This window comes from Rhinatrema bivittatum, chromosome 1 (assembly GCF_901001135.1).
Source record: "Rhinatrema bivittatum chromosome 1, aRhiBiv1.1, whole genome shotgun sequence".
In the NCBI taxonomy this organism is placed as follows: domain Eukaryota; kingdom Metazoa; phylum Chordata; class Amphibia; order Gymnophiona; family Rhinatrematidae; genus Rhinatrema; species Rhinatrema bivittatum.
The window spans coordinates 572455675-572468659 of NC_042615.1; the positions used below are offsets into that span (position 1 = coordinate 572455675).

At 44.6% G+C, this 12985-nt stretch overlaps 1 protein-coding gene across 7 annotated transcripts in view; it reads right to left on the reverse strand.

Annotated features, from left to right (window-relative positions):
• CDC14B (cell division cycle 14B) overlaps positions 1–10909 on the reverse strand; it is a 283418-nt gene extending 272509 nt beyond the window's left edge. For all 7 annotated transcript variants that reach the window (XR_003858911.1, XM_029617847.1, XM_029617825.1 and 4 more), the window contains exon 1: positions 10430–10909. Coding sequence is in view for 6 of the 7 variants with exons in the window: in XM_029617847.1 (XP_029473707.1) it covers positions 10430–10574 (145 nt within the window). In the remaining variant the exon portion in view is untranslated. The remainder of the gene's footprint in view (positions 1–10429) is intronic.
• Between the last annotated feature and the right edge of the window lie 2076 nt (positions 10910–12985).

A 12985-nucleotide genomic window follows, 5' to 3' on the forward strand; every position in this document is an offset into this window, starting at 1 on the left:
GGAAGCAGCTTTGAAGGGGATGGCACAGAGCGCACACGTACACACAAACCGCCGGATTCCCCACAGGGGTCAAGAGTGTTGCCTCCCTTTTTTTTTTTTTTTTTTTTTTTTTTTAAACTTGATCCCTGTCAGCTTCAAAAAAAAAAAGCATCTTCATTCTCTGGTACCCGCAATGCCTACACATGGCCACTTATCCCACTCTTAGAGTAGAAGTCTTTCCTCACTACCTAAAAAAACCCCCATTAACTTGTGTATGCCATGCCATATACCGGTACTTTCTCCTCTGAAGTGTCTCATCTCCCCCAGCAGGTTGGCTGCTGTGCTAACCTATTGTTCCAAGACATGCTTTCTTACTAACAACTCAAAAGCAGTAACCAGACTCCCATCAGCCTGATCAGCAGGACTTGTCTATCTTCTGGCTGCATGCTTGGGCATATCCTTCCTTCCTCTGGATCACAGATATACCATTTACCTTCCCCATCCCCCTTTTCTGCTTTTCCCTCTCCCCATTGTTGTTTTTGCTTAAATACAGACTACTACCTCTTTCCTCCCTGGGGGACGATGCAATAAAGTGTGCCCGGCCCAGCGCACAGGTCAACGAGCGATTAGACGCGTAAGCCTAAGACCCGATGCAATATGGGGATTAGCACATTCAAAACCTGCACCCAAACAACTGCAAAGCTGACAGCCTCATCTACGTGGAATTATCCCCAGGAACTCAATGCACACCTCTTAACGTGGAAAATGTATCGCCAGCCCCAGAGTTGGCATTTAAGTTATTCTGCGAGTCATGGGCTTAATGAAAAAAAAAAAAAATTCTAAAAATCTCCTGCTTTTGGTGAACAACAATAAAGAAGAATTAATGAAATGGATCGATTACAAAACAACAATTTCTGGATGCACAACATACATACTCAAGGCCGATTTGGCCCTTGCTATTGTGCATGCATATTGTACGTCCAGAAAAGATTTTTTTTTTTTTTTTTTTTAAATCAATCCATTAATTCTTTCTTGAGCGCCTGTAACAATATGTAAGCCCACAGCCATGTCTCCTGGGCACCCGATGCATTTGAGCGCTAGGGACGCACAATTTCTCCCTAGTGCGTCCCTTTTAACGCACCAGCTTATTTAAATATAGCATCGGGCACCCAGGAGAAGTGGCTATGCCTGCGTAAAAAAAAAAAAAAAAGGCACCCAGTTTGGTCGCACGTTTTTACACGATTCTTACTGCATCAGCCTATCTGCCTCTTATATCTTCAATCTGCTCCTTCAGTCTCTTGAGATGATGCTAGATGCATGCTTCCAGCCTACAAACACCAGCCCTCTCCCCACACCTCCCCCCCCCCCCACTCATAAAATAAGGTTACAGCCTTAGGACTGTGTTACATAAGAACATAAGAAAATGCCATACTGGGTCAGACCAAGGGTCCATCAAGCCCAGCATCCTGTTTCCAACAGTGGCCAATCCAGGCCATAAGAACCTGGCAAGTACCCAAAAGCTAAGTCTATTCCATGTTACCATTGCTAATGGCAGTGGCTATTCTCTATGTGAACTTAATAGCAGGTAATGGATTCTCCTCCAAGAACTTATCCAATCCTTTTTTAAACACAGCTATACTAACTGCACGAACCACATCCTCTGGCAACAAATTCCAGAGTCTAATTGTGCGTTGGGTAAAAAAGAACTTTCTCCGATTAGTTTTAAATGTGCCCCATGCTTGCAAAAACAAACAAAAAAAACCCAAAAAACCTTATTTGCAATAGCCCATATATCTATAACAAGCAGGCTGAGAGCCATTGTTTTCTCCATTAAAAAAAAAAAAAAAAAAAAAAATTGCTGCCTCACCCTGTCTGGTTACCCAAGTCACAGGGCCCGAACTCACCCTATTTCTCAAAACAAAAGGTGCTCTTTCCCTCCTTGTTGTGAAGGTGCTTCCACTAATTTACTATATAAAATGAATACGTACAGCACAAAAATTACTCGAGAGGCGGGGGGAACTTTTGAACCATTCATCCAAGCTCATTCAAATTTCTATTGCAGAGTGCTTTGTGACTCCTGGCCCTCACTTTTCATGGGCTGTGGATGCCTTTGAGGCCCCCCCACCTCCATCTATAATCCCTTTTTATCATCTCCCACGAGGAAATAGGCCAATTCAGTACAGCTGAAATCCCAGGTAGGTCACTGAGTGTTTTTAAAGCTGTCCTGTCATTCTTAGACAAATTTTGTTCAAAGCACAGTAGTGAAACTTTGCTACTGTGGATTATTTTTTTTCCCCAAGCGCAGCTTTGAGATGCCCACCAGATATATTTTGGTTCTACTGGTCATCTCAGTCACATCTGACACTATAAATCACCAACTGCTATTACCCACGGCTACAGGAGATTGGCATTACCAGTGGTGTACTAACTTGGTTCACATTCTCTCTTACAAACTGTTCGGTCCACGTTGAAATTGGTGAAATATATCAGATTGTTGTCCAATTACCACCGAAGTTCTGCAAGGTTCAGTGCTTTCTGCACTGTTATTTAACATTTATATGCATCCAATCTGTAGCCTACTTGCCAATATTAGAGTGAGCCACAGACTGTACACAGATGGCATACAGTTTTTTTTGTACCAGTCACATCATCAATAACTGATGCCTTTGACTGTGTCAGTAATTGTTTGAGAGCAGTCCAGAAATGAATATTTGATAACAAATAGACTTAAATGTAAACAAAATGAACATAATTCTCACTAGGTTCCCAAACCCAGAGTATCCAGCCTCTTTCAAATTAGAAGATCACATATTACAGATTTCACAGCTTGAATCAGATTCATCACCCAAAGATCAAATAAAACATTTAGCAACAAGTGCATGCAAACAACTCCGGGTACTTCGCCATTTAAACCATATCTAAACTATGCATGACTTCAGGACTATAATTTAATCGTTGGTATTATCAAAACTTGAATACTGCAATGCTTTGTATGTAGGCCTTCTAGCCCATATGCTGAAGTGTCTAATAACAGGAGCTAGTCTTTATGATCACATCACTCCTGCTCTGTTTACACTACACTGGCTCCCACTACACTGGAGGATACAGTTTAAAATTGTTACATTAGTCCACCGAGCTTAGACATAACACACCACTGGGTGAAAGTAACCTTCTGAAAATATACCAGCCTTCAAGAGCTCTAAGATCAGCAGGTCAGAATTTATTAGACATTCTTCCCTCAGCTCAGCTGGTAAGGCTAGATGAGACAAGAGAGAACATTCTATATCACAGGTCCAGTCCAGTCCTTTCAACAATTTACCCAGTGAAATTCACTTAATTACCTGTTATTCCACCTTCAGGAAGCAATTAAAGCCTTTTTATTTTTCACAAGCATTTAGCAGTTTAATATCTCATTAGTAGTGGCTTTTGCTATGGCTAGTTCAGTATTTTTTTTTTCGTAAATTTTACTTCAAATCTTATGATTTTATTATGTAAAAAACCTGTTTAATTTTAGTTTATTGTTTTTGAATATGTATGTTTTATTGTAATCCACTGAGCACTTTGGATCACGCAGACTATAAATTTTTCAAATAAATATTCATGCATCCCTGTAACAACTTTTCTATGAGCCTTCAGTGTCAAAACCTACCTATTCACTGGCCTACCTCTAATCAAATACCCCTGCTCCCCTCAATGGAAATTTGGACTGCAAGGTGCTGCCATTTGTGGAAGTCTCAAATTGAAAGTTAGCTCTTCTCACTTAAGTACCTGGCAATCAGTGCACAAATAAAAAATAAATACAACAAAAACACATCTCCCAACACATTCCCTGCCATTGATGCAAGTTCATTGGGTTTTTTTTTGCTGCTCCTTAGCTCTGATCTTAGCTCCTGTTACCACACACAGTTTCCCAAACTTTCAGCACTTTGAGTCCCCTCAAAACTTCACATAACTCAAGCTCAAAAGGTATTGGGGTGTTTTTAGAAGTCAATAAAGACTTCTAGCCTAAGGCTATGTTTAGCTGGGAGGGCCCCCCTGGATTATATAGATACTTGTGTTTTGCTGCATTTGCTGATGTTTTTATTCTTTAATTAATCAATCATGACAATAGTCACTATAACTTCCCTTAATGTTGACGGGCTTCACTCACCAGTTAAAAGGAAAAAGGTGCTGGTGGAATTAAAGAAACAAAAAACAGAGGTAACTTTTCTTCAAGAAAAGGATCTCGATGATGCAGAACATGCTAAAACTTCGGAGGGAATGGGTTGGCCAATGTTTCTATGCCTCTATTTCAAAAAGACAGAGAGTGGCGATACTGATTAATAAATGCCTACCCTCTGATTTTGAATGACAATTTAAAGACCCAGAGGGCAGATTTATTTTGGTTGCAGGTACTTTATTCAGGGTGAAGGTCCTCTTTTCCAATATTTATGCTCCTAATCAGTACTCTCAAGTCTTTTGCTAGCTTGGTCACTACTCTGCTTGCTTGGGAGGGCTGTGTCTTTTTTCTAGGGAGGGGGGATTTTAATGTCACTAATAATCCCCTTGTGGATTTTAAGCCACCCAAAACGCCAAAAAAAACCAAACAAACCCCAAAAAGATATGGGTGTCAGTTTTTTATGTCTGGAGCTCCACTTGGTTGATGTGAGGCATCTCTCTCATATTGATGAACAAGACTTTACTTATTTTTCCTATGTCCATAATGTTTACTCTAGAATAGACTACATTCTTTTGCCAGAGTCATGGTTTGATATAGGGTGCATTATTGATACGCCACCTACAGATCATTTGTTGGTTGTCACCAAATGGCCTTTTCTCTGGAAAGGAAAAGAATACCCAGATGGAAAATATCTGCCCTCCTATATTATGAGGAGGGGTTTCCTAAGTTTTTTATGGAGCAATGGGAAGAGTATCAAAGGCTCAACCTTACTCAGGGGATATCTCCTATTACCTATTGGAACACTGCTAAGGCAGTTTTGGGCGGGGGGAGAGGAAAGCAAATTATTGCTTATCAAGTGGGTAAGCGCCGTGAGCACGCAAAAAAAAACCCAAAAAAAACCCCAGAAGTTAGTAGAACTTTAACGATTACATGTGGAACACTTTACTACCGATCTTAAATTACAAATTTCAGCGGTGCATAGGGAGTTGGATTCTTTGTTGAACTTAAGGCCAAGCAAAATTTGCTCTTTTTTCAATATAAATTGTTCCAGTGGGGAAATAAATCTGGAAAACTCCTTGCTAATTTACTCAAGAACAGGAAGAAAGTATTTGTTAATCAGCTGCTATCCCAATATGTAGTCCATAGAGGTACCACCCAGGTGGTTAAGGTGTTTGAACAATACTTTCAGAAGCTTTACTTCTCTAATACTTTATGAATGAGGGGTTGCAGGACTTTTTCCAGGATATATAGCCTTGCCAAAACTTTCCCAAGAACAGAGGCATTTCTTAGAACTGCCTATTAAAGAAGCGGAAATTAGGGAAGTCATTGTTTCTTTGCAGTTGGGAAAAGCTCCAGCGCCTGATGGCTTCAGAGCTGAATTTTATGTTATTAAAAGGATAAGATTCTTAGTCCGCGGAAAGATATGCTGCTCTAGCTACTGGCTCTTTTGAAAGGGGCATAATTTGGCCACCATTGTGCTACTACAGAAACCGGGCAAGAACCCACTTTATCCCGAGTCTTATAGGCCTATTTCACTTCTTAATCAGGATATTAAACTCTTAGTCTCTGTTCTTGCTCATAGGCTCAATATGGTGATCCCCACCTTGGTTACTCCTGACCAAACTGAGTTTATTAAGGGAAGACACGCCTCTACTAATTTGTTGAAGGCCTTATTAGCTATCATAGCTGGGAGGGGCCGAGATAGCCTTTTACCAGGTGGAATGGCTAAATCTTTGGTGCCGCCTTACAAAATATAATTATGGGGGTCAATTTTTCAGTTGGGTGCAACTATTATATTCTCAGCCAATGGCACAGATTGTGGTTAATGAGGTGTTATCCCAAAGTTTTGTCCTGCAGAGAGGAACCAGGCAAGGCTGTCCCCTTTCTCCGCCATTATACGCCCTAGCTTTAGAGCCCTTGGTGATTAAGCTACGAGGTCTCCCTTCCTTTCAGGGCATCTCTTATAAATCTAAACAACTTAAAGCAGCATATCATCTGCAAATAAACTCAGTTTATGTGGGTAAGCCCAGGGATAGTATCCAGGATATTATTCACACTATCAATTTGTTTGGTGTGTTCTCTGGTTTGAAAATGAATTATAATAAGTCTGAGGCATTTCCAGTTCACCCTGAGTTGGTAAAAAAAAAAAAAAAAAAAACAAAGGAGAAGAGAGGAGAATTTGCACTAAAATGGAATGTGGGAGCATTAAAATATCCTCTTATTTGGCTGGCTCACTCTGCTAAGGATATGTATGCCCTGAATGTTATAAATGTTTTGCATAAAATTAAACTCCTCCTACGTAACTGGATGTCCTTTCCCATTAACGTGATAGGTCGCTGTGCAATAATTAAAAGGATCATTCTACTTAAAATTTTATATAATTTGCAGATGTTTCCATTTTGGGTGTGCAATGCAGACATTTCCATGTCTAGATCTATAATCTCTGAGTTTATTTGGGGAAAACTGGCATGCTCAAATTAGATTGAATGTGTTTTAATGGGTGTGAAAAAGAAGGGAGGTTTGGGTGTCCCTGATTTGTGTATCTATAATGCTGCTTGTTTGTTACTGTACAACCAAGATTGGTGGGCACAATAAATATGACTTTGAGGACCTTCTGATCGAATGGTGTAAACCTCATAACCTGTTGCACTATTCCACTGAAACGTTGCACACTTGCCACCTCTCTGTTTGGGTATCTGTTTTTAGGAAAGCGTGGGAGTAGAAGAGATCAGAGGTCCTGGCAGGTCTCTTTTTTTTTTTTTTTTTTAATCTTTTGTGGGTAATAAGGATTTTCTGGTGGGTTTAGCTGTGTCGGTATTTTATCAATGGGCAGAGAAGGGGCTCTTTATCTTAGGGCAATTGGTAGATATTGCGTCGAAGGGATTATATTCTTTGCAGCAGGTAAATGAACAATGGGACATACCTAGAACTCATTTTCATGCCTATTTACAAGCACGTCATTACACTGTGCAAATCAGTCATAGGGAGTTAAATTCTATTATGTTTACAGAGGCTGAAGATTCTTTTTTTGATACCACACCTAAATTCAATAGGGTGGGTATATGGGTCCAACATTTAAAGGACCATTCTTTGCTGTCTGTCTTAAGCCTCACTAGCTAATTATTGGACCACAGACTTGGGAATTGCGCTGGAAGACGCAGATATTATGGAAGCATTTGTTACCTATCGATATCTACTGCCTGCTTAGCTCAGGGAAATATAGTTTAAATTGTTACATAGAGTATATGTCACGCGACTAAAAGGAACACAGGTGCATTTATGGGAATCTCCTATGTGTTTAAAGTGTCATTAATACTGGGGATCTATGTCCTATGTTCACTGACTGTCATATATTACGAAGTTTCTGGGGGCAGATACAAAGATTTCTGGAAAAGATTTTACAAAATTCTATCCCCTGGAGTGGTAAACTGATAGATCTTCATTTATTTCAACGAAATGATATATTGCCTAGTGGGGGAAAAACGTTTATTGCTTTTTCTACAGAGATGGCCAGGAAGTTAATTCAGTTACATTGGAACACCTTGGATGTACTTTTCTTTTGAAGTGGGAAACTTTGATGCTGTGCCACGCAACTTTGGAGAGGTTAAGGAAACAGGAAGTGCTTGGGAGAAGGGCCATCATGTCTCAGAGAGGCTATTTTCCGCTTTGGGAAACCGTCCTGAAAGGGAAGTAGGTATTTGAATTTCCGGGACTATTTTTACCTGTCATGGATAATAGGCTGCCTTGCCTTCCTTTGGTGTGTGTGTATGTTTTCTTGGTTTGAATGGGATGTGTATGCAATGTAATTTGTAAAACTTGTGAGATGTTATGCGGGGTACAAGTTTGGATTTTAAGGAGTTTTTCTCATGAGCTTGTTGACTTTATGGCTTTGTATTGCTTCTCATTTAATAAACATCAAGTGGGGGGAAGACTTTCTTACTCCTTTAGACGTAGAAGACATGAAAGTGAAAGGTTTCCATATTAAGATCATAGTTAGGTTAGTTCTCCTGAATTGGAGTAGTGCCTTTCTGATATTCATTCATTGATGTTTCAATAAAAACACAGTGTTTCAAAATACATTGTGTCTGTTACAGGGTCCACTCTTCCAACAAGAAACTGCAGCAAATAAACTTGGCCAGAAATTAACAAGCAATGTATTTGTTTTAACTTAATTTTTTTTCATTGAAATATCTAAGAATGAATTTCAAAAAGGCACCACTCCAATTCAGGAGAACTAACCTATTAGGCCGATTCAGTAGAGTGCGCACAGTTTAGCTCGCGTCTATTACTCCTTATACTGTAATGGGTAATAGCGCCTTGAAAAAGCGCGACCAAACTCGCGAAAATAGCGCTCATCACACGCAAATGCATGTTGATGAACCTATTGGTTAGTCGCCCGGGATACTGAAAGTAAAATGTACGGCCAAGCCGCACATTTTACTCTCAGAAATTAACACCTGCCCAAAGGCAGGAGTTAATCAGACAGCACTGGGAAAGTGTACAGAAAAGCAGAAAAAACTGCTTTTCTGTACATCCTCCAACTTAATATCATAGCGATATTTAGTCGGAGGTCCCAAAAATTTTTAAAAAATCTTTAAAAAAAAATCTGTCCGCTAGTCCGCAGGGTCGAAAACAGACGTTCAATTTTGCCGGCGTCTATTTTCCGAACCTGTGGCTGTCAGAGAGTTTGAAAACACATGCCAGCAAAATTAAGCATTGCTTGTGGGACCAGCTCACAGCCGCCGCTTCCGCTCATAAGGAAGCGCTAGGGACGCGCTATTGTCCCTGGCGCCTCACTAGCGCAGGCCCGGATTTAAATAGAGAATCACCCGCCCAGGAGAGGTGGCGCTCAACACAGAGCGCTGGCTCTCCCGCACTTTATATTGAAATCGGCCTGTATGATTTTAACATGGAAACCTTTCACTTCCATGTCTTATTCGTATTTCTAAGTATAGAAGTCTTTATTGACTTCTAAAAATGCCACAATACCTTTTGAGCTTGTGTTATATACAGGAAGGATAAGAATGAAGTTTTGAGGGGACTCCGTAAGTACTGAAAGTCTGGGAAACTGTCAGGATATATAACTCTTATCCTTAAAAATATTGTGCCAGATCCTGACAAAGTGGGACAACGTCATGTGAGAAGTTTTGTGGGGGATGGGGATAATAGTGCCAGAGATGGGAGAATGGGAGGATGCCTAGAGAAAAGCCTTATGATGGCCATTACTTGCACTGCTCTTTAAATTGCAAATATGACAACCCACAGAAGTTTGGGGGGGGGGGGGGGGGGTGGTTGTGCCATACAGTGGGCGAGAGGAACCCATTTGTGCTCACTGCTGCCCTGTGCCCCTCGAGCTCCAGTGGCATTGTTACATCATATATCTCCCAGAGGAGTTTGCTGCTTCTCCCAGGGAGGAGGAGGCATTATGGCATCACAGGAGCTGGAGGCACTGATGTCACAGAGCTGCAGGGAGGCATTTATCACACACACACAGTCCCATCAATGTTGTCCCTCTGCGGTAGGGTTACCCGCTGCCCTAACTGCTAAAACCCTAAAAGCAATACAAGTCACTAAGAGCCCTATAGATACCAGTCAGTCTCTTCATGTGTATACAACACAGGTTGGGTTCTATGCAATACATAGTAAATACTAAGCATTTTCCCCATTGATACAAGTTAGAAGAAAATACTTTGGTGCCCTAGGATAGTGATAAACCCGAAGCTGGTGAACCACAAATGACTTAATGGCCATCACTATGCTTTCATAGAGCACAGACCAAAATGAAGTAAAGTTTGGCGCAGAAAACCTTGGTAGTTGACTGTGGATCGGTTTTAGCAGCTACGAATAAACGTAACCCTCCTGGACAGGAGACAACATTGCTGGTCTGTGCCGGTGCGGTAATCCCCTCAACTGCAGCTGTGACATCATAATGCCTCTCCAGCCCATCATCTGTGACGTCGAAATGCATCCGCAGGCTGGGGCAGGAGGCGGCGAGAACCTCTCTGGAAGATACGTCACAATGCCACTATAGCTCGAGTGAGGCACGGGGAAGCAGCGGGCACGATCCATTCTCTTGCCCCCCCATAGCCCTTACCTGAAATTCCCCTGTAGGTCGCCATGTTTGCAATTTAAGCAGCAGCGCAATTAACGGACACCGTAAGACTTCTCTGTGGGCGAGTTCACACCCCCGATCTCCGGCACTCGGCACGCTCCCGCGGAGGTGGCCGACCGCCGTGTGCCGAGGGAGTTGGAAGGGGCGCGGCGGCAGCAGCCCTTCGCTCTCGCCCCTACCTGTGAACGCGATGTAGCCACTATGGCGCGAGATCCACCTCTGGTCCTCCTCGCCCGCCGCTGTCCCCTTAGATTTTTTCACAGCTAGCCCCAAATTCCTCGTCTGGGGCGCCCACCGTTTCCTCTTCTCAACCTTACGCTTCATACCAAGGGTCCCGGAGGACCCCCGGTGCCCCTCCAGCTTGTACGCGAACGAGGGCGGGCCTACGTGCGCGCGCCCCTGTGTGTGGTGGTATTGCTCACGTTGCACGGGGACGTGCCGGGCTAGCAGCAGCTTCAGCCTTGGTAGCTCCAAGGCGACTCTTTGGCCGGCTCAGTGCACGGCCCCCAACCCCGGGCTGGCGCTGCCTCCTCTCTCCGCCGCGCTGGTAACCCTCCTGCCGGCATGCCCGACCAAGCCAGCCCCTGGGGTCCCCCTGAACTAGCGGGCATGGCCAATAAAGGCCGCGACCCTCCAACTGCAGCAGTCCCCTGGGGGGAGGGGCGGCACGTCAGGAGCTGCGTGGCTTTACCGCATGGCTCGCTGACGTCATAAAAGCTGTGAGGAGGTGGGGGGGGAATAGCAGCGCAGCGCGTCCCCCTTATCTCCCCCCCCCCCCTGCCGAAGCACGCGCATGGAACGAGCCATTGCCTCCCCCGCCACTGTCCGGCAGGGGATTGGTGAAGAGCAGCCTTCAAGCTGGCCCGCAGGGCCGCGCCAGAACCCGAGGAGACCGCAGAAAGGCGCAAAGCGGTGGAGGGTTAGGAGCGTTTTCTGCACGGCTGCTTCCCATCACTAAACTCTAAATAAGACAACTTTTATTCCTCATGCTCTCCACTGCTCGAAGAGTAACGAAATCATGCGCACACAATATTAAAAGAAATGCTTAAAAAAAATAACAGTAAACAGTTACCAAAATGGCCTGTCCTGTACACACTAAACAACTTAAGACACTAGAATCCTGTGTAACATGGGATGCCATTGTTTTTTTTTTTCTTGAAGGTAGACAGCTAGGGTATGGCTTGGACGTGAGAAGGCAACGCGTTCCACAGGTAGGGCCCAAAGAACATTAAGCAGTCCCACGGAACTAGATCTCGGCCCAGGGGAAGGACACTATATTTTCAACTCAAACGAGATACATAAAAGCACTCTGCTCCTTCTGGCACTGGTGGGATTGGGTCCACTGACCTCCGCTTCTGCTACCGGTGGGATTGGGTCCACTGGCAGCACCACAGGCCTCTGCTTCTTCCGCTACCGGTAGCGATATTAAGTCGGAGGCCCCCCAAAATAAAAAAAAAATAATTAATTAAAAATCTGCCCACAGCCCACGGGTTGGAAGACGGACGCGCAATTTTGTCGGCGTCCATTTTCCGAACCTGTGGCTGTCCGCGGGTTTGAGAACAGACGCCGGTAAAATTGAGCGTCTGCTGTCAAACCCGCTGACAGCCTCCGCTTCTGTCAAAAAGGAGGCACTAGGGCGGGCCAATACTGAATGGCGCACAGGACAGCGGGTGCGAGCCGGCTCTCCCGAGCTTCTTTCTGCATCGGCCCGTTTGAAAGCCGGCCTCTAGGGCCTATTGCTTCTTGAAGCTACCCTCTCCTACAGGCCAGGGCCGGATTTAAGATTATAATACCGATAACTGGTTTTTCTCACCAGAAGAATAGCAAGAGGAAATCCCAGGCTGGGGGGGGGGGTAACTTCAGAATGTGACACTAAGTACGTGCCGATGTTGCCAATGCTTAAATCCTGCCATGCTGCAGACCAGAAATTTAGCACATCGGTCCACCACGCAGGCCTGGTGGCACCAGATGTGCAAAACCATGCAATAGCGCACCCGTTGGGGTGCCGTTGGGAACAGAGAGAAGCCTGTGTTGCCACCGGTGGACCCGATCCACCGACGGCGGAAGCAGAGGCCTGTGGTGTCTGTGGTGTACCTGAACCCATCGGCGGCGGAAGAGGAAGCCCATAGTGCTGCCGGGGGAACCTGAACCCACCAGCGGTGGGAGGAGGAGGCGGCCCTGGTTTCACTGCTGAACCTGACCCTACCGGTGGCGGAAGAAGCAGAGGCCTGTGGTGCTGCCAGTGGACCCAATCCCACCGGTAGCAGAAGAAGCAGAGGTCCGTGGACCCAATCCCACCAGTGGCAGAAGAAGCAGAGGCCTGTGGTGCTGCCAGTGGAGCCACTTCCACCGCTAGCAGAAGAAGCAGAGGTCCGTGGACCCAATCCCACCAGTGGCAGAAGAAGCAGGAGGCCTGTGGTGCTGTCGGTGAACCCGATCCCACCGGCATCAGGAGGAGGCCACAGCAGAAGAGGAAGCCCATCTGGCAGCTGCCCCTCAGGTGCTGACCCCACAGTGCTAGCACTTCCTGTATTCGCATCTTGCTAGCACCATGAGTGTTGAATTACCTCAGGGCCAGTACATGAAGAGGAGCTGCAGAACAGCTTTTCTCCCCAAAGAAGGAAAAGGCTGGCAAGAGCAGTGGAGGAGGAATGATCCATGGACCCTGACTGCCTGTCTGCTTTTGTGTGTGAGTGAAAGGAAGGCTGCCTGTGATGTGTGTTTGTAATTGGGAG